At 45.3% G+C, this 26,183-nt stretch overlaps 1 protein-coding gene across 8 annotated transcripts in view; it reads right to left on the reverse strand.

The window, feature by feature from the left end:
* Window positions 1-26,183, reverse strand: part of miga1 (mitoguardin 1) — a 180,542-nt gene that overhangs the window by 139,170 nt on the left and 15,189 nt on the right. For all 8 annotated transcript variants that reach the window (XM_059983781.1, XM_059983783.1, XM_059983784.1 and 5 more), the window contains exons 4-7: window positions 18,899-19,029; window positions 15,787-15,916; window positions 14,302-14,438; window positions 7,986-8,109 (exon numbers count right to left, since the gene is read on the reverse strand). In XM_059983781.1, coding sequence (XP_059839764.1) covers window positions 7,986-8,109; window positions 14,302-14,438; window positions 15,787-15,916; window positions 18,899-19,029 — 522 coding nt within the window. The remainder of the gene's footprint in view (window positions 1-7,985; window positions 8,110-14,301; window positions 14,439-15,786; window positions 15,917-18,898; window positions 19,030-26,183) is intronic.

The following is a 26,183-nucleotide window of genomic DNA, read 5'->3' on the forward strand; positions in this document are numbered from 1 at the left end:
ACAAAAAGAAAACCTGAGTTTCTGCAGTGCCTTGGACACCACCACTTGAATTGCAGTCACCTGTTATAAGGTGACCAATCATGACAGTCAAATGGCACAGAGGAGGCCCCAATCTGTAATAATCAGACTCTGGCCAAGTTACACATTCGTCTTTACATATGTTGGTTGAGGCCAGAATTAATCATGGGTGGGACATGACGACCCGGATTATTGGGAAAGGATGATTGGGTTAGGACTTTATTGCCTGGAGCGCAGGAGGATGAGGGGAGATTTGAGAGAGGTGTACAAAATTAGGGTGACAGGGTGGAAATAAATCTCTATCAAAGGTGTAAGGTGCTCCTTCCCTCCAGTAGCCTGCAGGTTATCACTGGGCAAGATGTAGCTCCTGCTTAGCCCCCTTCTTCCCCACTCCCCAATCAGGGTCATGTGAAGCCATGGGAGCAGGTGGTGGATGGTCATACGAGCAGTTGGTGCAGATCACAAGTCCTGGCTATGTGACCACTGACGCCAGGCAGACAATCTCTGAAGAGTATTGATAATGTCTGGGGTCACCCGTCTTGTAAAGATACTGCTCAGAAAACGGCAATGGCAAGCCACCTCTGTAGAAAAATTTGCCAAGAACGATCATGGTCGTGGAAAGACCATGCTCACCTACACCTACATGGGACATCACGAACGGACAAATACCAAATTCTGAGGGATACAAATAGGATAAACACAATGAGGTTTTTTTTCTATTGAGGCTAGGTGAAGCTAAATCTAGAGGTCATAGGTTAAGGGAGAAAGGTGAAGTATTTAAGGGGAACCTGAGGGGGAATGTCTTCACTCAGGTGGTGAGAACGTGGAATGAACTGCCTGCAGAAGTGGCGCTACAACTCAGTGCCTATGTAGCAGGGAGGATCGCAACTACCTCTGACAACCAAGTCCAGCTTCTGGCTTTCACGTGTAGCTTAGCTACTAAACCCACTGGAACCATTTCTACTGACAGGAGAAGGGGCAAACGCAGGTTACTAGTACCTTAAAACCAGTCACTTCGGGCAGATGGGCCTTGCCAGCCGGGGTTAACAGCTCATCAGAAGAAAAACTCCGATCTCTAACTTCTGTAGCCTTGTGGCAATAGTCACTGATGTACACATGACAATAAACTTGTCATATTCCCACAGATGAGCAACTGATTATGGGACTGGTTTCAAAATGGCAGCATTAGCCCAGCTAACATTCTGTACACTAACTGTAACACACACAAAATTCTGGAGGAACTCAGCAGGTCAGGCAGCATCTATGGAAGGGAGTAAACAATCAATGCTTCAGGCTGAGACCTTCATCGGGGGTTTATTCCCCTGCAGAATGCTGCCTGACCTGCTGAGTTCCTGCAACATCTTGCGTGCGTTGCTCTGGATTTCCAGCATCTGCAGAATCTCTCGTGCATACAACTATTGCTACTTCTATTTATATAGCACCTCCAGCAAGATGGTGCCAGGCAGGTAACACTTTAAGGGTAGCTAGCAGCAAAATCCTCCAAGAGGACCACAACCTTGTTGTAGTTTGGAGGCGTATGTGCGTCAATGACCTGGATCAGGGTCTTGTGCTTTGACTCTTGATAGGGTCACCCCGTCACACAGGTCAAAGACCACAGAGAGGTCCACTGGTCCTCAGGGTTTGGAGGTTCCGCTCAGGGCTAACAATTCTGACTGAGAAAACAAAATTGTTATGGAAACAGTAATGAAGAATCCTTCTGCATCTGAGTGCAATGGCATTCCTGAGTCTCCACCTGGGATTTGCAGGAATGACAGTAGTGAAAACGAGGAAGTCTCTAACATGAAGGAAGCCCTGAACACACCCGGAGATGGAGGGCCGTTGTTGCTGCCCTAAATGCCAGTGGCATAACAGGCAGTGAGAAGCAGGAAAGCGTCTCGAGCATTTTTAAAGGAGATTTGTGAACAAAATGTGACTGCGAACCCCTCACGAGAGATAATTAATGTTTAAATCCCAGCTTGATGTTTAATGTCCTCAGCGCTGAACGCACTCCGCGGCTGTGAACTCTGCAGTTCGTGTTCCATGTGTTTCCAACTACTCTTTTTTGCGACTTGCACGATTTGATTCTGCTGCCGAGGCCTGCAGTCACTTGACACAGCGCTAAACTGAACTGGCTCAGTGGCTGTCGATCTTGGACCATTTTGGGGACCCTGCGATTTGACATTTAATAAACTGTGCGTTATTTGCTTGTTTTTTGCTGTTTGCCCGATTTGCTCCTTTTTTCTGCATGCTGAGTGTCTGATGTTTTCTTTAAATGGGTTCCATGGTGTTCCTTTGTTTCGTGGCTGCCTGCGAGAGGACGAATGTACATACTTTTGATAATAAATGTACTTTGAAACTTTGTTACTGGGACAGCTGACTAACACCTGGGCGCCAACCTGGGCGTATGTCTGTGGTCCTACTTTAATCCCTCAACAGGAAGCTATTTGCAAATCTGTTCCCCTTCTCAAAGGTTTCCAACAGCTACTGTTGCTGAACTTAATCGGAGGATTCTGCTGGTTGGGGTCAACCATGGAAGGCGAGTCCTAGCTGTCCAGATATACAAGGCAGGCCAGTACGATTTGGAGAGCAAGCTATTGCCCACATAACAAGCTTCCCTCTCCATGCTTCTGGGGAACCCAAAGGAATGGCAGGGACCGATACAGTTTGGCACCAGCAGCATCGCAGGAGTTGCCGGTCAGCGCTGAGCCAACATAGGACTGCCTTAGGGACCTCAGTTCCAGAGTTTGCCCTCGGGGTTTACTCCCGAAGCCTTCCACATAAGTGGGTATAGCCACAAGGCAGTGGAGATTTGAGATCTAAGTTTTGCATTTGCTTGATGAGCTGCCGACCCCCATCTGCCCGAATTAACTGGTTTTAAGGTGCCAGAAATGCGTTTTTGCCTCTTCTGTCAATAGAAATGGTTCTGCCAGGCTGAGTAGCCAAGTCACACGTGAAGGCCAGGAGCTGGACTTGGTTGTCAGAGGCTATTTGCAGAGCACAATTTTGGGAGCATTTAATAGATAGTGGGAGCTTATCCCCATTACCACCCCCGGCTATAACAACCTTAAGGAAACTGAACTTGAAAATAAATCTAAATAGCAACACTGGCCAATACAGCCAGATAGGGTCGCAGTGTGATCATTACTACCCACTGGCACCACCTCCATTGGCTAATGCAAATGAGGGTTATTGGAATGAGTACAGTGGGCGATAGATTCTGTCCCCTTCTGCCAAGAGATCTAGAGATTATCTGGATGAAACAGTTTCCTACAGGAAATTATTCCAACCTATTGATAAGATTTTCCCTCTGACATCATTGCTAGAACATTCTGGAACCTATTTTCAGGATTTTTTTTTGTCCTTTTATTACAATCTCTCCCACACAAAGCAGAGACAGATTGTCTGACACATTAATTCCACAGTCTACCATCCCTGACTCAATCCCTTCACCAAGCTGTTCTGCATTGCAGAATTTTAATATTCTGAAGCAATTCAGAATCAGATTTGTTATCACTGACATACAGAGAGGATACAGGAGCTTGAAAACCCAGACGACCCAGCTCAAAAACAGCTTCTTCCCCGCTGCTTTCACATCCTTTGCCAGTTGTTTTTCCATGTTTTCAGACTCTAATTCTACCTCTTCCATTCTTGTCACTTCAGTAATTCGTTTTATACTACTATCTTTGCACCATTCTGCTGTTTTGCCCACACTGACCTCTGGTAAGATGGTGGCATGCACACCCACAGCAGCCTCTCTGGATCCAATCAAAGGTAGAATTATTCTTCCTTCACATCTTTTTTTATGATCACAAGACACTGCTGAATATTGAGAACATCAATTACAGCAGGTCTACCCCATCAGCGAGTTCCTCAATAGCAGAGGAGCTGGGCCATGTTGCCTCGGAGTCGGTGCGCAGTCTAACAAATGGGGCCAGTGATTTTCTGGAATGATTTTCTTCGACATTGATAATGTAGAAAACTGCAAGTCCAGTTCACTGGCTCATTGGCAGGTCTGACAGCAGGGGAGCTGCAATGCCTGGGTTGTAGCGCAGACCAGACCCTCATGCCGCAGGGTCGCCTGCGCAGCTGTCCAGGGGAGGAGATGCCAGAGGTGGTGTGGCGTGGCATCCATCCTAGGGGTGGGGTTTGGGACAGGCCCGTCCTGTCGGTGCTGCTCTCCAGTGTTTGCTCAGTGGACTGCGTTCACCTGCAGCTGAGCTAGTGTGTAATGATTGGACCGCGGTAGGTGTCTTCTTTCCAACAACATCCCAAGTACCATCAATGTACAGGATAAGACTCTCAGGGACTTGGGCTACATTACTAATTTTTTTTCTCTGTGTGTGACTGCATGTTTTTCTGCTATTGTAATTGTATGTGCTCCATTAGCTTTGTGCTGTGTACAACTGCTGGTACTGTACTTTACACCTTGGGCCAAAAGGTTAAGCTGCTTCATTTGGGTACTCATGTACGGTTGAATGAGTATTAAATGTGAATATGACTTGTTCCATTTATTATTACCGTACAATACTGTGCAAAACTCTTAGGCACCCTATAGCTAGGGTACCCAAGACGTTTGTACAATACAGTACATACTACTATTTCACATGAGCACGGAATTTCATTGCACCCTGGTGTGTATGATAATAAACTGACCTGAATCTGAAGTAATTTTCTCACTAAGCTGCAATTTAGTTCACTTGGAAAGAATGAAAAATATTAAACCTGACAGGGTGGGAGCTGGGGCCTTCATCACACAGCCATGAGTAATAAAACCTGATTCAGTCTCTGCAGCGCACAGGACATCCGACCTTCAGCCCGTCAGCTGAGCTAAAATAGCAGGTGATGGGGAGGAGTGCAGGGCACATTACAGTCACCTAAACATAGGTCCTGCTCCCAGCCCCACTTCTCCAGCAACAAGGCACCATTCAGTGCTGAGACAGAAGGGTCACTGCTGCCCTCTGGTGACCTGCAGACTGCGCCCTCCTAAAAACCCAAATAAAATCACTCACGGGGAGGTACATCTAATGAACAGCCGCTATTGAAGTTCTGGAGCTCAGGCATCCTGGGAAACGCCCGGACCTTGCATTGATGGGCCATGGTTGGTTCAACCATCAAGGATTGTGGTACCAATGGAGTTAAATAAATTTAACTCTAATTGACCAACTAACCTCTCAGCCCACATGTCTTTGGGATGTGGGAGGAAAGCACGTTCAGAGCTGAGGGTGGCTTGCTCATGTTGCATAGCAAGATCCCACAGTGAGGAACCTGGTGGAAGAACACCAGCTAGAAACGTCACCTCTGTTTTGCCCCAAGCAATTGTCATGTGCCCAATGAACACTTTCAACACTTTCAACAACTTTTGAACTGTCAGCATCTGCAGTATTTTGCTTTTTTTCTGACCTCGGTAGTCAGCTGAGTTAAGTTAAGTTAACTCCCTTAAGTGAGATTGCCATTCAACCATACATAGCATAATGCAGCCAAATGAAACAATGTTCCTCTGGGGCCAAGTTGCACAACATCAACAGTCCTACACAGCACGTATAATTACAATAGCAGAAAAAACGTAAGTTACAAAAAATAATAATATTATAATAATGTAATAATGTAGCCCAAACCCCTGAGTGTCTGCAGATTGATGGTGCAAGGATGATGTCCTGGGGCCACGTTTCGGCAAGCCTGTGGCAGTTCCACATCCACTGCAAGTGCAACCGCAGACAAACACAATCGAGCTCGCCTTCCAGCGAGCCAACACTGGAGAGCAGCATTGACAGGAGTGTACAGTACCCAAACCAGTACAGAATCCAGCAGCACACAGCCAGCTCCAGCATCTCCTTCCCTGGCAAGTGGCAACAGGCAACCCTGAGGCACAAGGGCCTGGACGGCATAACAACCGAGGCCATGCAGCTCCCCCGCCATCGGTCTATCCAATGAAACAGCGAATCCCATAATGGTATTTAATGTGCTTAATAATCCCCAATATGATTATCAATATCAACATTTCAATATAATTACATAAATATCATTATCAAAATGGCGGATTGCCATCATTGGGGTACTGCTCCAGTGGGTGGAGGGGTGAATGTGGCTTTGCAAGATAGCTTTTCCACAGCGATGGATGATCAGATCTTGGAGTCATAGTCATAGAGAGATAGAGCACAGAACAAGGCCCTTCGGCCCACCATATCTATACTGTCCCTAAACCACCCATTTACGCCCATTCTCCACTCGTCCCATTTTATTCTGCACACAGTCTCACAAACTAACTCCAAATTCTACCCGTTGCCCACCCACTAGGGTCGATTTACAATGGCCAACTAACCCATCAATATCCTTGTCTTTGGGATATGGGAGGAAAGTGAAGTACCTGGGAGAAACCCAGAAGAACATGCAAACTCCGCGCAGAAAGCACACCATGTTAGAACTGAACCTAGGTCATCGGAACCGCAATGCAGTGCCTCTACTACCTGTGCCACTGGGTGCCTACCAACGGCTCAAGTTCAAGTTTAATTGCCATTCAGCCACACTTGAATATAGCCAAATGAGACAGTCTTCCTCTGGGGCCAAGGTGCAAAACCCAGTACCAACAGCACACAGCACATAAAGATCTATGGTCTAAGTCCCTGAATGGTTTGGCCTGCAGGTTGATGTTACATAGGATGTTATCCCAGTCCAGCTTGTTTTCCACCGAGCGAGCACTGACTGGCAGCACCAACAGGAGAGGCCAATCCCTGACCCAGTACAGATGACAGCGTGCCCATAGAGGCCTCTGCTCCCTCTCACACCAACTGGTCTCCTCTCCTGGGTAGCTGCAACAGGCAACACCCAATTACCTGCGATTCCCCTGCAGCTCGGATATCTATCTACTTTGTCCTTGACTATATCCAACGTCTCTGCCCCCAAAGTCTCCAGGGTAGAGAATTCAGCAGCCCCAAAGATGAAATCGCCATTCTGATTTATTCATATTTCTGAATCTCAGCAAAATCTAAACCTAGTGTTGAATAAGCTGACGGATGAGAGAGACAGAGAGAAAAAAAAATCGAAGAACAAACTGGGATACCAGTTGCAAATATTCAAAGTTCAAAGTAAATTGATAATCACAGTACATGCATGTCATATACTACCTTTCTTGCAGGCATTCACAGTAAAACAAAGAAAAACTATAGAATCAATGAAAAACTACATACAAACACGGGCAAACAACCAATATGCAAAAGAGGACAAGCTGTTCAAATCAAAAATAAATAAGTAAATACATAATACAGAGGACGAGAGTTGTAGAGTCCTTGAAAGTGAGTGTATAGGTTGTGGACTCAGTTGAGAGGTGAGGGAAATGAAGTTATCCACACTGGTTCAGAAGCCTGATTGTGGAAGATAAGTAACAGTTCCTGTATGTCCTACTCCTATCAGGGAAGATGCTAGGCAATAGCCACGGTAAGACCACCAGACCCCAAAAACAGTTACTTCCCCCGTGCCACTGGGCTGAACAACTCCAGTCATTAATCCACCCCACCCCCACCACTTTACCATTTCCCATCAGTCACCTTGTGTACAGACACTCCTGTGCCTTGAGTCACTTTATGGACATGCAATCAGTCTATGTATACAAGTTAATTTTATATATTAATATTTATTGTCTTTTTTATTGCACTCGTTATACTTAGTGTTTTAAGTTGCATCAGATCTAGGGTAACAATCATTTTGTTCTTTTTTACACTCATGTGTACTGATGAATGACAATAAACAATCTTGAACCTGCTGTTCCTGAACCAAAATCTTGCTGCCAATTATGTTGCTTGGTTTTGCTTTCTGAGGAAGGTGGTATGGGGAGATGAGGGTTGGGGATGGTGCTGCTACTTGGGTGCATTGTATGATTCAATACTATCTTGGGAAGCATTGTATCAATGATTTACTACCATCTTGATCAGGCAAGCAGGGAGAAGCAGTAAGACATGCCACTGTAGACTCACCAATGTCATTCGCCAGAGAAGCTGGGTCGGGTGCTCCCAGAGTAGCCTGAAACTCCTCCTGCAGTCGATAAGCTCGCTGCAGCAATGACTCCAGCTTGTGTATGAACTCTACACTGATGATGTCCTATGTGGGGCGAGAACCATCAGATTATAAAGAGAATCTCAAACACACTGTTTATGGCGCAGGTACGGGAGGGGTAGGTGCAACACGTGCAGTAGGCAGAACGCCATGCAGGGACGCTCGTGACAAATGGAATGCAGTGTATGGAAGCGTACGGCAGATGGAGCATGGTGTAGGGAAGCATTCCACAGATGGAATACAGAGGTGGGAAGTCTTCGAATGCCAGTGATTGCTAAAATGAGAGGGCATACTTTTAACTTGGTTGAAGGAAAGTATATGGGGGGGGGGGGGGGGAATGTCAAGTTAAGTTTTTTTTTAAAAAACAGAGTGGAATGCATGCTGGCGCTGTCAGACACAGATACATGAGGGATATTTCCAACAAATACATTAGTCTTTGATTGGAGTATGTCACAGATGCAGTACAAGTGCTCCCATGCAAGTCCAGCAAAGAGCTTTAAAAACCCAGTCTCCAGAAAAGAGGGGTACCATCCAGCAAAGCAATCCTTGTTAAAGTGGCCTGAGTCAGAGTAGTAAGGATTTGCCTCAACAGGGCTTCTATGAGAACATGCGGGGGCAAGGCAAGTTTGTCAGTTCATTCCTTATTTCTTTTTTGTAATTTAACTCTTGAAAGACTAGGCAATATGTCAGGGCCAGTGTCCTGTTCTGGGTGTCCGATGTGGGACTTCCAGGAGATTACAGCCTCCCAGATGGCCACATCTGCACGAGATGCAGCTCCTTTGAAATTGTGTTAAGGAACAGGAGCTGCCCCTCGATGACCTTCGGCTTGGTAAGGAACGCAAAGAGATGATAGACAGGAGCTACAGGAGACAGGTAAATAGGTATCTATCAGGAGAGGGCAGGGTGAACGTCAGATAGTGGAGAGCACCCCTGAGCCTGCCTCTCTCAACAAAAAGTACTCCATTTTGAGCGCTTTTGGGGGGGGGGGGGGGGGGCAGAGAGGGAAGGCATAGATCCTACCTGGAGGAAGCAGCAGCGGGCGTGCCTCTGACACAGAGCCTGGCCCTGTGGCTCAGAAGGATAGGGAACTACAGACAATGGTGGCAGTAATAGGGGACTCTATAGTTAGGGGGAACAGACAGGCAATTCTGTGGACGGGAAAAAGAAACACAGATGGTAGTCTGCCTCCCAGGTACCAGGGTCCACGATGTTTCAGAATACGTCCACAATATCCTGAAAAGGGAGGGTGAGCAGTCAGAAGTTGTGCTACATATTGGTACCAATGGCATAGGTAGAAAAAGGGAGGAGGTCCTGAAAACAGAATACAGAGAGTTAGGAAGGAAGCTGAGAAGCAGGACCTCAAGGGTGGTGATTTCAGGATTGCTGCCTATGCCATGTGACAGTGAGGATAAGAATGGAATGAGGAGACAGATAAATGTGTGGCTGAAGAATTGGAGCGGGGGAAGGGATTCAGATTTCTGGATCATCGGAACCTCTTCTGGGCAGGTGGGACTTGTACAAAAGGGATGGGGGATCTGAGGGGGACTAATATTCTTGCAGGCAGATTTACTAGAGCTGCTGGGAGTGGTTAAACTAATTATGACAGGGAGATGGGAACCACCATGATAGAGTTGAGGATGAGCCAGCAACTTTACAAGTACATGACGAGCACAACATGAACGTAAGGAAGGACAAGCTAACGACTGTGTACAAATGCAGACAGTGCAAAGAGTTAATTCAAAAGGGTGAAGAATGCAGGACTGAAGGTGCAGCACTTAAATGCGCGTAGCATTTGAAATAAGGTGGACAAATTTGTGGCGCAATTAAAAATCGTCAGCATGACGTGTGGGCATCATTGAGTCGAGACTGAAAGAAGACCATAGTGGGGAGCTTAACATCAAATGAAATACTTTGTATCGAAAGGACAGGCATGAAGGCATAGGCCGTGGTGTGGCTCTGTTGGTAAGAGATGGAATTACATCTTTAGAAAGAGGTGACATAGGGTCTGAGAACATCGAATCTTTGTGGGTGGAGTTAAGAAACTGCAAGGGTAAAAAAAAGTACCATTGTGGGAATCATATAAAGGTCTCCAAGTAGTAGTCAAGATGAAGGGTTGAGATTGCAAAGGGAGCTAGTAAGGGTAATGAGACAATTGTAATGGTGGACTTCAATATGCAATGGGATTGGGAAAATCAGGCAGGTGTCTGATCACAAGAGAGGAAATTTGTTGAATGCCTACAGAACAGTTTAGAGGAGCTTGAGCCCACTCAGGGCTAAGGCCATCTTAGAATGGGTGTTGCGTATTAACCCAGATCTTAATAAAAATGGAGAGCTTAATGTATAGGGACCCTTAGGAGCCATGTGATCATAATATGATCGAATTCATACTGCAATTCGAGAGGGAGAAGCACAAGTCACATGTATCAGTTCCGCAATAGAATAAAGGGGATTACAGAGGCATGAGGGAGGAGTTTGCCCAGGTGGATGGGTGGGGATTACTGGCGAGGATGACGGCACAGAAGCGGCTGAAGTTTCTGAGAAGGCGCAGGGTAGATATGTCCCACAGAAGTAGTCCTCAAATGGTAGGGATAGGCAACCGTGGCTGACAAGAGAAGTTATGAACTACACAAAAGCCAAAGGGCATATAAGGTTGCAAAAGTGAGTGGGAAGCTGGATGATTGGGAAGCTTTTAAAATCCAACAAAAAGCAAATAAAAATGCTATTGAGAAGGGAAACGCTGCAGTATGAGGGCAAACTAGCCAATAATACAAGGCGGCACACCAAAAGTTATTTCAGTTATATAAAGCGTAAAAGGGAGGTGAAAGTTGATATTGGACCACTAGAAAATGATGTTAGTGAGGTAGTAATGGGGGACAAAGAAATGGCAGATGAACTTAATGTGTAATTTGCATCAGCCTTCACTGTGGAAGACACTCGCAGTGTGCCAGAGGTCCACGAGTGTCAGTGAGCAGAAGTGAGTGCCATTACTATTACAAAGGAAAAAGTACAGAGCAAACTGCAAGGTCTTAAGGTAGATAAGTCACCTGGTCCAGATGGACTACATCCCTAAGTCCTGAGAGAGGAAGCTGAAGAGTTAACAATTGCATTGGTCATGATCTTTCAAGAATCACTTGATTCTGGCATAATCATGGAGAAATGGAAAATTACAAACGTCACTCCACTCTTTTAAGAAGGGAGGATGGCAAAAGAAAGGCCAGTTAGCCTAACCGCAGTGGTTGGGAAAGTGTTGCAATCTATTATTAAGGATGAGGTTTCGGGGTACTTGGAGACTAATGATAAAGTAAGCCAAAGTCAGTATGGTTTCTGTAAAGGGAAATCTTGCCTACAAATCCGTTAAGAATTCTTCAAGGAAAGAACAAGCAGGGTGGACAATGGAGAGGCAGTGGATGTCATTTACTTGGATTTTCAGAAGGAGTTTGATAAGGTGCACACTCAAGGCTGCTTAACAAGATAAAATACTATGGCATTACAGGAAAGATACTGGCATAGATAACAGAACGGCAGGAGGCAGCGAGCAGAAATAAAGAGGGCCTTTTCTGATTGGCTGCCAATGACTAGTGGTGTTCTGCAGGGGTCAGTTTTGGGACTGCTACTTCTCATATTGTTTCTCAATGATATAACTAATGGAACTGATGATTTTGCAGCAAAGTTTGTAGATGATACAAGGATCGGTGGAGGGGCAGGTAGTGCTGAAGTAGTGCTGCAACTGCAGCAGGACCTGGACAAATTGGAAGAAAGGGCAGATGGAATACCGTATTGGGAAATTATGATAATGCATTTTGGTAAAAGGAACAATAGTGCAGACTATTATCTAATTCGGAAGAAAATTCAAACAGCAGAGGTGCTGAGGGACTTGGAAGTCCTTATGCATGACTCGCAGAAGATTAATTCACAGGTTGAGTCTGTGGTAAAGAAGGCAAATACAATGTTGGCATTTATTTCAAGGGGAATAAAATATAAAAGCAAGAAAATACTGCTGAGTCTTTATAGGAAATTAGTCAGGCCTCACTTGGAGTATTGTCAACAGTTTTGGGCCCCATATCTCAGAAAGGATGTGCTGTCATTGGACAGAGTCCAGAAGAGGTTCATGAGGATGATTCCAGGAATGAAGGGATTAACACATGAGGAGTGTTTGGCAGCTTTGGGCCTGTACTCAAGTGGAATTTAGACCTATGTGGGGGGATCTCATTGAAACCTACCTAACGTTGAAAGGATTAGATGATGATGTGGAGAGGCTGGTTCCTATGGTGGGGATTACCAGAACTAGAGAGCACAGCCTCAAAATTGAAGAGCAACCTTTTCGAACAGAGGTGAGGAGGATTAGGTACAGAGAGTAATATATCTGTGAAATGCTCTGCCACAGACTGTGGTGGAGGCCAAGTCCGCTGGTATATCTAAAGCTGAAGCTGATCGTTTCCTGGTCAGTCAGGGCAAAGAACATGGTGAGAAGGCAGGTGTGTGGGGTCAAGTGGGATCCGAGATCAGCCACGATGGAATGGTGGCGCAGACTCAATGGGCTGAATGGCCTAATTCTGCTTCTATGTCTTATGAGTATTTAAGAGAGATTAGCACATGGATGAAAGAAAAATGGAGGGCTATGTTGGAGGGAAGGATTAGATTGATCTTGGAATGGGTTAAAAGGTTGGCACAATATTGTGGGCCAAGGGACCTGCACTCTGCTTTACGCTTCTATATTTTATTGTGAGAGAGCCAACTGCAGCCTAACTTCCTGCTTACATTCAAATAAATGCAAAATATTGAGTTGGTTGATGAAGCCTGTGTCTTGGACTAGCATGTACATACAGGACAAAAACATACAGGAATAGTTTAGGAGGGAAATAGGGCAAATGTGAGTGTTGAATGGGCAGTTTGTTTGGCATTGACCAGTCAGGATGAAGAACCCATTTCTATGCTGTATGACTGACTGCACTTTAACATTACACCTTTGACCAGAAGACTGTATGACCATAGGAGCAGAATTAGGTCATTCAGCCCATCGGGTTTGCACCGCTATTCCATCATGGCTGATATATTTTCCCTCTGAACCCCAATCTCTGCCCTCTCCCTGTAACCCAATGACTTGTCTCCTCAGCCATCTGTGGCAATGGATTCCACAGATCCACCAGCCTCTGGCTAAAGCAATTCCTCCTCAGCTCTGTTCTAAAGGGACATCCCTCTATTCTGATGCTGTGCCCTCTGATCCAAGACTTCCCCACTACAGGAAACATTCTCTCAGCATCCATTCACTCTATCTCGGCATTTTAATACTCGATAGGTTTTCAATGATATCCACCCCAATCTTTCTGGTAAACTCCAAGTACAAGAAACACATACAAAATGCTGGAGGACCTCAGCAGATCTACAGAAAGGAACAAACAGTCGACGTTCCAGGCCGAGAGTTTATCAGGACTTGGTTGATCAGGTCGTGATGAAAGGTCTCTGCCTGAAACATCAACTGTTTAACCCCTTCTATAATTGCTGCCTGAGCTGCTGAGTTCCTCCAGCAGTTTGTGTGTGGATTTCAACCATCTGCAGAATCTCGTGTCCAGTGAGGACAGGCCCAGAACCTCCGCTGGACACTCTCCAATACCAGCACATCTTATTGGGAACCAAAACTGCTCTCAGTACTCCAACTGTGGTCTGACCAATGCCTTCTAAAGCCTCAGTATTACACCCTTCCTGTTGTGATGTATGGCTGTGAGACCTGGACTATTAGCAAGGCTGAATACAAAAGAGTCGACACCTTTGAACTTGGATGCTGGAGGAAAGTGTTAAGAGTTCGTTGAACAGCAAGAAGATCCAAGAAGTCAATACTTCAAGAAGTGCAGCCAGACTGCTCTCTCGGAGGGTTGATTATGAGACAAAAGCTCAAATACTTTGGCCACATCATGAGGTGACAGGATTCCTTGGAGAAGACTCCTTGTTAGGTAAAACAGAAGGTAAAAGAAGGAGAGGATGACAGAGGCGACAATGGATAGATAATATTACTCAGAGAATGCGTATGACTTTGGGGGATCTTATAGAGAAGCAGTTTCCAACAAGAAGGCTTAGTGTGCAGGAGTCCGTGAGGTCACAAAGAGTCAGACTCCACTTAACGACTGAACAACAACAATGACATCTTTGCTTTTACGTCCTTTGGCAGGATTGTGACAGGCACCTTGCTCTGTGCCCTTGATACACAGAGCCAGTTTTTCATGTTGCCATGCTGGAACCTACCTCCACCGTTTCTTCCGCGATTGCATCTCCTGCTCCCAATTTGACCGAGGAGCAGTTCACCTCGTCCTCTGCCTGCCGGCTGCGGAAGCTCAGGGCCTGCTCCCACCGCTGGAGTGCCTCCTCGAACAGCTCCATCCCTGTCACAAGAGAGTCAGACAGAGCTGCATCAGCCACAGCCACAGCCACAACACCACGCCGAATGAAATGAAAGCACCAAGACAGTAACATTGTGGTTAATGTAATACTTTACTGGGCAGCACAGGCTCATTGGGCCTAAAAGGGTTGTTACCAAGCTAAGTAGAGAAACTGACAAAGATAAACTTTATTTGTCACACGTACATCGAAACATACAGTGAAAGGTGTTGTTTGCTTCAATGACCAACAGAGGCGAGGATGCGCCACCAGGCTTCTGGACCCAAAACAGCATGTCCACGTCTTAATAATCCTAACTTGTACGTGCTTGAGAGAATCTGTGGAATCTATTGCCAACGTCTCCAGAGGCCAACTGAGGTGGAAGTTGACAGGTTTTATTTATCCAGAGATACAGCATGGTAACAGTCACTTCCGGGCTGATGAGCCCTTGCCGACTATTAACACCATGTAATTAAATAACCCACTAACCAACAAGGAGGAACTCAGCAGGCCAGCCAGCATCTGTGGAAAAGGCGACGTTTCGGTCCGGGACCCTTCATCACTTCCGGTTTCACCCATCACCTACCACCTTGTCCTTACTCCCCCCCCCCCCCCACCTTCTTACTCTAACTTTTTTATCTCCCGCCAGTCCTGATGAAGGGTCTTGGCCCCAAATGTCGACTGTTTACTCTTTTCCATGGAAGCTGCCTGGCCTGCTGAGCTCTTCCTGGGGTGCGTGTGCGTGTGATGTTTATGTCTTTGGCCAGTGGGAGAAAACCGGAGCACCTGGAGGAAACCCACACGATCACAGGAAGAACATACAAATTCCTTACAGACAATGGCGGAAACTGAACCCCAATCATTGGCACTGTAACCTCGCTGTTATCTTACCGCTCACTAATGTGAGAAAGACGACAAACTATAGCACCTGTCACTACAAGGTGTTTCTTCCATGATCCACTCTCCACTACCAGATTCTTTCTTCTTCAGCCCTTTACCATCTATCACCTCAAAGCTTCACTCCCTTTCCCCACCCACTTACCCCTCACTTGGTCTCACCTAGCATCTGTATTCATTCACTTCACCCCAATATTTTATTCTGGTTTCTGTCCCCTTCCTTCCCAGTCCAGATGAAGGATCTCGAGCTAAATTGCTGAGTGTTTATTCCCCTCCACAGATGCTGCCTGACCTGCTAAGTTCCTCCAGCATCGTGTGTGTGTGCTGCTTTGGAAGTCTATCATTGGCTGCGCCCTCAAAGGTGTGACTAGAAATGCAAGTTCTTTCTTTCCATCTCTTCATCTTAACTTCCACCTTCACGGACCGATTACAGGCCTCCACGTTTGCAGTACTCACCCATCAGGTACAGGTTTTCAGGAGTGGTCACTGGCACATTGATCAGATTGATTTCGTTGTCTTCAGCAACCTTGTCCCATAGGTTCGAACCAGCGCACAGACAGCTCTGGGAAGAGTTCACACTCTGGGCCTGGGTAAAAGGACAAGCTCATGAAGAATCCTCCAAACACTCAAGCACACTATGTTTCCCTCAACTAACACCAGCAGAGTGTGATCACAGACTCCTACTCCACTTCATCCAAAGATTAGCTTTATTTGCCACGTGCACATTGAAATATACAGCGAAATATGTTCACGTCAATGGCCAACACATCCGAGGACATGCTGGGGGCAGCCCACAAATGTCGCCATGCCCATAACTTACTAACCCTAACAATACATGTTAGGAATTTGGGAGGTAACCCACGTGGTCACGGAGAGAACATACAAACTCCTTACAGACAGCAGCGGGTATTGGACCCCGATCAATTTTTGAGCAGGCGCTGTGAAGCACTGTGCTAACCACTACGCAGATGTGCTGCCCTGCCAGCGCCAACTTCATGCATCTTCATATTTTAAATGCCAGTCCTATCTTAACCCATTTCATTCTCTCTGGATGCCCTCCACAGGTTCCATCACTCACCTACACACTCGGGGCAACTTAAAGGGGAATTAAGCTATTGACTGCTTTTGGGACCCAAAACCCAGAGCACCCAGAGGAGACCCACACAGTCACAAGGGGAACATGCAAACTCCAGACACTGCCCAAGGTCAGGATTGAATATGGGTGACTGGTGCCGCAAGGCAGCACCTCAACCCACTGTTTGTGGGACCAAATAGGCTGGCTTGCCAATCTCAGAGAAAATTTACAAGGAAGTTGCTGGGACTTGAGGATCCAAGTCACAGGGAAAGTTGAATAGAACATAGAACAGTACAGCACAGTACAGGCCCTTCGGCCCACAATGTTGTGCCGACTCTTAAACCCTGCCTCCCATATAACCCCCAACCTTAAATTCCTCCATATATCTGTCTAGTAGTCTCTTAAACTTCACTAGTGTAGGACGTTATTCCTAGGAGAGTAGGAAAATGAGAGATTTGACAGAGGTGTACAAAATTCTGAGGGATACAGATAGGGTAAATGCAAGCAACACACACAAAATGCTGGTGGAACATAGCAGGCCAGGCAGCATCTATAGGGAGAAGCACTGTCGATGTTTCGGGCCGAGATCCTTCATCAGGACTAACTGAAAGGAAAGATAGTAAGAGATTTGAAAAGCAGGCTTTTTCCCCCTCAGGTTGGGTGAGACTAGAAGTAGAAGACATGGATTAAGGGTGGAATGAGCTGCCAGTGAAGGTGGAGAAGGTGAATTTGATTGCAACATTTAGAAGTTTGGATAAGTACATGGATGGGAGGTGGGTGAAGGGTTATGGTCCAGGTGATGGTCAATGGGACTAGACAATATAACATTTTGGCATGGACTAGATGAGCTGAATGACCTGATGTCAGAGGTAGGTTTTAAGATAAGAGCTCATAGATAATAGCATGGATAAAGGATTGGCTGATTGGCAGAAGGCAAAGAGTGGGAATAAACGGAGCCTTTTCTGCTTGGCTGCCAGTGACTAGTGGTGTTTCACAGGGGTCTATGTTGGGACCATTTCTTTTCATGTTATAGGTCAATGATTTGGATGACAGAATTGATGACTTTGTGGCCAAGCTTGCAGATGATACAAAGGTAGGTGGAGGGGTAGGTAGCATTGAGAAGGTAGGCTGCAGAAGGACTTAGATTAGGAGAATGGACAAAGAAGTGGCAGCTGGAATAGTGTTGGGAAATGTACAATCATGCACTTTGTAGAAGGAATAAAAACATAGACTACTTTCTAAATGGGGAGAAAATTCAAAAATCGGAGGTACAAAAGGACTTGGAAGTCCTCGTGCAGGATTCACTAAGGGTTAACTTGTTGATTGAGTGGGTGCAGAGGAAGGCAAATGCAATGTTAGCATTTATCTCAAGAGGACTAGAATATGAAAGAAAGGATGTAATGTTGAGGCTTTATAAAGCATTGGAGAGGCCTCACTTGGAGTCCTGTTTGGAGTTATCTAAGAAAGGATGTGCTAACATTGGAGACAGTTCAAAGGAGGCTCACAAGAATGATTCTGGGAATGAATGGATTATTGTATGAGGTGCATTTGATGGCTCTGGGTCTGTACTTGCTGGAGTTTAGAAGAATGAGGGTGGATCTCACTGAAATCTAATGAATGTTGAAAGGTGTCGATAGAGTGGATGTGGAGAGGATGTTTCCTGTGGTGGGCGCGTCTAGGACCGAAGGATGCAGGTCAGAATAGGAGGGCAACCTTTTAGAAGGGAGATGAGGAGGAATTTCTTTAGCCAAAGGGTGGTGAATCTGTGGAGTTTGTTACCACACCCGGCTGTGGAGGCCAGGTCGTTGGGTGTATTTCAAGCAGAGGTTGATAAGATTCTTTATTAGTCAGAACTGAAAGGTTACAGGGAGAAGGCAGGAGATTGGGGTTGAGAGGGAAAACAGATCAGCCGTGATGAAATGGCTGAACAGACTCGATGGTCCCAATAGCCTAATTCTGCTCCTACAGTCTGTGGTCTTTATACCATTGATTGGTGGATGTGTGGAATGCTCTACCGATCTCACCAATGTCTTATACAACCTTCAACATAACATCCTAACTCCTGTAGTCAGTGTCCTGATTTATGAAGGCCAACAATCTGGTCACCTACCTAAGGGAAAGATATTTATGAGTTTGAAAGAATGCACAGAAAATTTATACATATGTTGTCCAGGCTTGAGATCTGAAAGACAGGAAATTACAGATACGACTTTATTCCCTGGAGTGCTGGAAAATGAGGGGTGATGTTACAGAGGTATACAGATTTGAGGGGTACAGAAGTGCTTCCACACTTTTTCCCCTCAGCTCAGGCGAGACTTGAACTAAAGGTCATAGGTTTAGGGTGAAAGGTAAAATATTCAAGGAGAACCTGCAGGAGAACTTCACTCGACCACACTCTGTCTCAGTCTTAATTTAAAACACATAACTAAAATACAATATAAAAATATAACAAAAAAGTTAAACTGGTATGAAGGTGAACATTCAAAGACTCACCGAGGATAGGCTCTGTACTGAGCCAGAGTACCTGCTGAGCAGCCCTGCGGATGCGTACGTGTTGTACGAGTGCGATCCCTTCGACTGCAAGGAGAGGCTCAGGTTCTGGCGACTGCTGGCACAACTAGAGCCTGCAAGGACAAAGCACAATGTGTTGAAAGTCCACATCGCCAACTTCCCAATCACTTTCAGTGGTTGCACCACCATTTGGTATGGAGGCACCAATGCACGGGATCAAAGAAAAAGCAGCAGAGGGTTGCAAACTCAGCCAGCTCCAACATAGGCACTGGCCTCCCCACCATCGAGGGCATCTTCAAAAGGCAATGACTCAGGAAAGTAGCAAACATCAGTAAGCACTCTCAAAACTGAGGAATGCCCTCTTCTCATTACTATCACCAAGGAGGAAGTACAGGAGCCTGAAGACCAACCCTCAATATTTAGGAACAGCTTCTTCCACTCTGCCATCAGATTTCTGAATGGACAATGAACCCATGAACACTATCTCACTATATTCCACTTTTGCATTTTTTAATTTATTCTAACTTACAGTAAACTTATCTTCACTGTTCTGCTGCCACAAAGCACCAAATCTCAGTGATAATAAACTTCCTTCTGATTCTGCGTTGCAATAAGGAACAGAAGAAAAAGAAGAAGAAAGCCCTCAACTCTGAGTGGAGTCATCGGGAAGCCGACATGACAGCATTGTGTTAGCAGGCTTTCTTGTTTTTATGAGGCAGAGTTGCTGGCTCAACGCTCGGAAAGTGTGCAAGGGAGCCAGCTGGATTCGAACTCTGGAGCCTTCGCTCCGAAGTCCGGCACTGATGCCACTACACCACCAGCCAGCCAATAAGGAACAGAGGAGTATTTATATAGCGACTCTCATGGGCTTTATACAACCTGAACCTCCTCGCAAGCCAGTGAAGCACTTCCAGTGTAGCCGACACTGTGATACACGTACCGACGACAAGAACCGAGCACAACTGACTCTCACAAACAGCAACGCCAGAACAGAATCAGGTTTACTATCACTGACATACATCATGAAATTTGTCGCTCTGCAGCAGCACTACAGTGCAAGACATAAAATATACTACAAATTACAATAAGAAATATATATATATAAATTAAATCAGCAGAGTGAAAATAGTGAGGTAGTGTTCATGGGTTCATTGACTGTTCAGAAATCTGATGAATAGGAAGAAGCTGTACCTAAAACATTGAGTATGGGTCTTCAGGCTCTTGTACTTCCTCCTTGATGATCGTACTGAGAGAGGGTAGATGCTTGATGGAGAAGGTCCTTAATGATGTGTGCCATCTTCTTGACGCACCAATTTCTGAAGACGAGCTCGATGATGGGGTGATGGAGGTGGCCAAGTCCTCTGCAGCCTCTTAGCCCCCCCTGTGCTCTGCACTGTACACCTGTAAACATTTGCTGGAGTCTTCATTGAAACATGGTGGATTACCTAGCTGTGGAGGAGAGTGCTGAGTGCTGGACTTTGATGAGGTACCGCTGGAATAGGCAGATGAAATTCAAAGCCTAGAAGTGTCAAATGGCACGTTTTGGTCAGAAAAATTAGAATTGGCAGAGTAAACAAGGGGGTACTTTACAAAAAAGGCTGTTTTGTTTGCGACTGGCACAGTCCTATAACGGAATGGGGGCAGACTTCCGGCACAAGCAAACCATGTCCACAACTTACTAACCCCAAGCTGTACGTCTTTGGAATGTGGGAGGAAACCGGAGCAAACACGAGTGGTCACAGGGAGAATGTATAAACTCCTTACAGGTGGCAGTGGGAACTGATCCCCAATCGGTGAACACTGGTGCTGTGATAGTATGTTTACATATTGTACAAGGAAACCTAAAGCTAAAATGAAATGCAAGATCTCCAGACTCTGGGTTTCAAATCACGTACTGGATGAGTACACAGAAAAAAAAAATCAATTTTTCCCTTACCCTGTGTACTGGGATTAAGACCAGAAGACATAGGAGCAGAATTAGGCCATTCGGCCCATTGAGCTTGCTCTGCCATTTCATCAGGTCTGATTTATTATTCCTCTCAACCCCATTCTCCTACTTTCTCCACATAACCTTTGACACCTTACTTATCAAGAATATATCAACCTCTGCTTTAAATATAACCAATGAATTGACCTCCACAGCCTTCTGTGGCAATGAATTCAACAGATTCACCGCCGTCTGGCTAAAAAGATTCCTCATTTCTGTTCAAAAGAGAGTCTTGCATTCCCAGGCTGTGCCCTCCAGCCTGGAGAACTGAAAAGTTGCGGCATTGCTTCAGCAGTTACCCAAGATAACTACTGGTCCAGTCACCTTTCAATATGATCTTCCATTAAGGAGGACAGTTTTGTCCAAGTCCATTAATGCTTTCCAATTGTCAAACAGAATTAGATTTCAACTGCTTTTGATGAGAAGGGAGAGAACAGAAAGCTACAATGATCAGAGTCCGAGGAAACCAATCTTACTGGCCTCAGAGCAGGCGACACAAAGTGGAAGAGAATTTTGGTCTACTTTGGCATGTAGAGGCTATCCGGAAACAGCCGTGTTTGTAGCACCTCATCACAGCTGAAAACAGAACTCAAAGAGCTCCCCTCGTCAGCTCTTCCGATGGGTCTCTTCTGAGAGCGCTGCTCCATCTGTTCCATTATCTGCGGCTCCTGCTGTGGTCATCCGGGCTATGGCTTTCAGAGCCAGCCGCACTGACAGCTTTTTAACCCTTCCCAGTTCTACAATGACAAGGCTTTATCAGGCATTAGTCAGACTGCACTTGGAAGAAATGTGAGCAGTTTTGGGCCCATTCACTAAGAAAACGTGCTGGCATTGAGAGGGTCCAGATAAGGTTCACAAGAATGATCCTGGAAACAAAAGGGTTAACATATGATTAGTGTTTGAAGGGTCTCAGAGTTTAGAAGAAAAAGAGGTGGTGGGGGGGGGAAATCTCATCGAAACATATGAAATATTGAGAGGCCTAGATAGAGCGGGTGCAGAGAGGATATTTCCTATAGTGGGAGAGTCTAAGACCAGACGGCATAGCCTCAGAATACAGGGGCGCCCCTTCCAAACAGGGATGAGGAGGAATTTCTATAGTCAGAGGGTGATGAATCTGTGCCAGAGAGCTGTGGAGGCCAAGTCGATGGGTATATTTAAAACAGAGAGTGATAGGTTCTGATTAGTTAGGGTGTCAAAGGTTATGGGGAAAAAGGCAGGAGAATGGGATTGAGAGGGATAGTAAATTAGCCATGACAGAATGGCAGACCAGACATAATGGGCTGAATGGCCTAATTCTGTTTCTATGTCTCATGAACCACTGAAATCAACTGTCAGGATCAATGTTCTCTCTTTTTTTTTACTGCAGACCAACCAGTGCTCTGAGCAGGAAATTTTTTTTAAAAAACACAGCCTGAAAACTGCATTTTAAATGTATTTTTTTGTAATATGAATACTATGAATACATAGAAAGAAAATGGGAAAATAACACTTCTGATTTATTCATTGAAAGCTATAATGAAATACAGTACAAAGAAAACTTTCATAAACTTTTTTTAAACAGATGTGTCCAATTCCAGCTGTGCAACAAAGTCTATGTCCACAGGAGCATTTTAGTTCCTACGTGGCCACGTCCCCATGCAGCTTAGAGGCAACAGTGGCAAGGATCACAAAGGATTGCCTCATCGTGAGGTAGCTGCCTCTATAAGCACAGTACCAGACTCCGTTTCCAATGGAGAACGTGCACCAGACCTTGGCATACCTTTACTGCAGAACAAATTTTTACACATGCACTGCTGAAAGCATCCTGACTAGCTGCATCACAGCAATTTCAACTCACAGAAACACAAATAGGTTGCAGAGAGTCATGGGCACAGCCAGATCCATCACGGGTACAGTCCTCCTTACTACTAACAGCATCTATAGAAAGCGTTGCCTTGAGGTACTGGCATCTATCTTTAAGGACCATTTGTAGCACAGTAGCATAGTGGTTAGGACAACACTTTACAATGCCAGTCGTACGATTGGGGTTTGATTCCTACTGCTGTCTGTAAGGTCTTTATGTTTTCCCTGTGACTGCATGGGTTTCCATAAGAGATAGAAGCAGAATTAGGCCATTCAGCCCATCAAGCCTGCTCCACTATTTCATCATGGCCTATTTATTTTCGCTCTCGACCCTATTCGCCTGCCTCCTCCCTGTAATCTTAGATGCCTTGACTAATCAAGAACCTAACAACCTCTATACATACACCCTATGATCTTGCCTTCACAGTAGCCCATGGCAATGAATTCCACTGCTTCACCACGCTCTGGCTAAAGAAATTCCTCATCTCTCTTCTAAATGGATGCCCCTCTATTCTGAGGTTGTGCCTCTGGTCCTGGACTCACCGACTTCCACAGTTAAGACTGATGCAAAATACTTATTCAGTTCATCTGCCATTACCTTGTTCCCCCATTTCTCTCCAGCGTCATTTTCCAATGGTCTGATACCTACTCTCGTTTCTCTTTATATATCTGAAAAACTTTTGGTATTCCCTTTGTTATTAATGGCTAGCTTCCCTTCATGCTTCATCTTTTCTCTCCTTATGGCTTTTTTAGTTACATTCTATTGATTTTTAAATGTTTTCAATCCTCTCAACTTCCCACAAATTTATGCTGTATTGCATGTCCTCTCTTTTGTTTTTGACTTCCTTCGTTAGCCACAGTTGCATCATTTTGCCTTTAGAATATTACTTTGGGATGTATCTATCCTGCTCCCTTCTGAATTTTTCCCAGAAACTCCAGCCACTGCTGTTCTGCCGTTATTCATGTCAGTGTTCCCTTTCAATTAACTTTGGTCAGCTCTTCTCTTATGCCTCTGTAATTCCCTTTAACACTGATGCATCTGACTTTAGCTTCTCCCTCTCAAATTGCAGCATGAAGTCTATCATATTATGATCATTGCCTCCTGAGGGCTCCTTTATGGCTTTGTCCGGGTGCCCCAGTTTCCTCCCGTATTCCAAAGTCACACTGTTAGGGTTAGTGGGTTGTAGGCGTGCTATGTTGGTAGCAGAATCATGATGACACTCGTGGCTGTCCAGCGCAACCCTCGCTGATTTGATTTGACACAAATGATATATTTCACTATATATTTCAATGTACATATGACAAATAAGCTCATCTCTAATCCAGGATATGCCTTCCACTCATTGCCACCGCCAGGTAGGAGGTATGGAAACCCGAAGTCCCAGACCACCAGGTTCAGGAAGAGCTACTTTCCTACCACCATCAGGCTCTTGATCCCAGCTGGAATCTCAGGAATAGAACACTGTGAACTATCTTTTGCACTTGTCTCTGATTGTGTCTTCTTTTTCACCTTAAGGTCCTGTTTTCACACACTGGTGACATTCGCTTTTACCAATGAATTGAACTGAATTGACTTTATTTCTTATATCCTTCATATACATGAGGAGTAAACGTCTAAATGTGCAATTTATAGTAATTTATAATAGTAGGTACAACAAGACAGTCTATATAACATAGAAACACAATTGTATCAGCATGAACTAATCAGACTGATGGCCTGGTGCAAGAAGCTGTCGCGGAGCCTGTTGGTCCTGGCTTTAATGCTGCGGTACTGTTTTCCAGATGGTCACAGCTGGAACAATTTGTAGTCAGGGTGACTCGGCTCCCCAGTGATCCTTCGGGCCCTTTTTACAAGCTGCAAGGTTTTCATTGCGCCCGGTGCCTCAACATAGTTATGCACGACAATAAACTCAGCTTCACTTGAGAATTGGTGAAAGCAAATGCACAAGGTGCTTCAGACTGCTTAACGTTCCCTGCCCCTCAATCCAACAGAAGGACTGAAAGCAATCTGCTTTAAGTGCCATATGCCAGTGAAGTGACAGCAAAGGGCCTCCCAAGAGGCAGGTAACAATTGCAGCTTTAGGAAAGGAACATGCTATTAATTCCCGATACAGCTGTTGGCCACATCACCCTCCTCTATTTGGTCTGTCACCTAAAACACTCAAAAATTTCTACACATGTACTGCAGAGAGCATCGCCATCTGGTATGGGGTGGGGAGGGGGGAGGGGTGGGCGGCTACTGCACAGGATTGAAGTAAGTTGCAGAGTTATGAAAGTAGTCAGTTCCATCATGGGCGCCAGCTTCCATAGTATCTAAGACATCTTCAAGGAGCCATGCCTCAGAAAAGCAGCTTCCATCATCAGAAACCCCCACCATCCAGGACGTGCCCTCACTTTTACCATCAGGAAGGAGGTGCAGGAGCCTGAAGGCACACTCAATGATTCAGGAACAGATTCTACCTCCCTGCCATCCAATTTCTGAATGGACTTTGAACCCGTGAACAGTACCTCACTACTTTTTTTTTAATTTCTATTTTTTGACTACTCATCTTAATTTAACTATTAATATACATGTATACTTACTGTAATTCAGGGTTTTTTCCCTATATTTATCATGTATTGCATTGTACTGCTGCCACAAAGATAACAAATTTCACAACATATACTGGTGATATTAAACCCGATTCCAATTTATATTCTCTCCCTTGCTCTTTAATGTCTACTCATTTTAAGAGTCATAGACTATTATTAGACTCACCTATATAATTTAATTCAATGATCTTCTGTAGAGACTTGGAGCCACAGAGCACTACATCGCAGAAACAAGCTATTCAGTCCATCTGGTCCATGCCAGCCTCATTTTCTGCCTAGTCCCATCAACCAGCACCCAGACCATAGCCTTCCACGCCCCTACCCAAACTCCTCTTCAGTGTTACAACTGAATTTGCCTCCACCACTTCCACTGGTAGATCATTCCACACCCTGTAATACTAAACCTACGACCTCTAGTTTCAGTCTCACGCAATCACAGGGGGAGAAACGTCAGCATGCGTTCGCCCTGTCTAAACCCTCATAATTTGGAATACCTTTACAAGATCTCCCCTCATTCTATGCTCCACAAAGTAAAGTCCTAACCTTTTTTAAAAAGTTATTTAAAGGTACGGCGCAATATTGAGCCCACCCCATCCCACCCAATATCACCCATGTGACCGACTGACCTACTAACTTGCCAGTCTTTGGAATGTGGGAGGAAACCGGAGCGCCTGAAGGAATCCCACATGGTTGAGGTGATCACACAAAACTCCTTACAGAAAGCCGTGGAATTGAACCCCGCACACTGGCATTACGCTGACCGCTACACAACCGTACCGCCGCTAATCAACCTTCCCTCAGGTCCTCAAGTCCTGGTAACAGCCTTGTAAATTTTCTCTGTACTCT

The sequence above is a fragment of the Hypanus sabinus genome, chromosome 11 (genome assembly GCF_030144855.1).
Source record: "Hypanus sabinus isolate sHypSab1 chromosome 11, sHypSab1.hap1, whole genome shotgun sequence".
Taxonomy (NCBI): domain Eukaryota; kingdom Metazoa; phylum Chordata; class Chondrichthyes; order Myliobatiformes; family Dasyatidae; genus Hypanus; species Hypanus sabinus.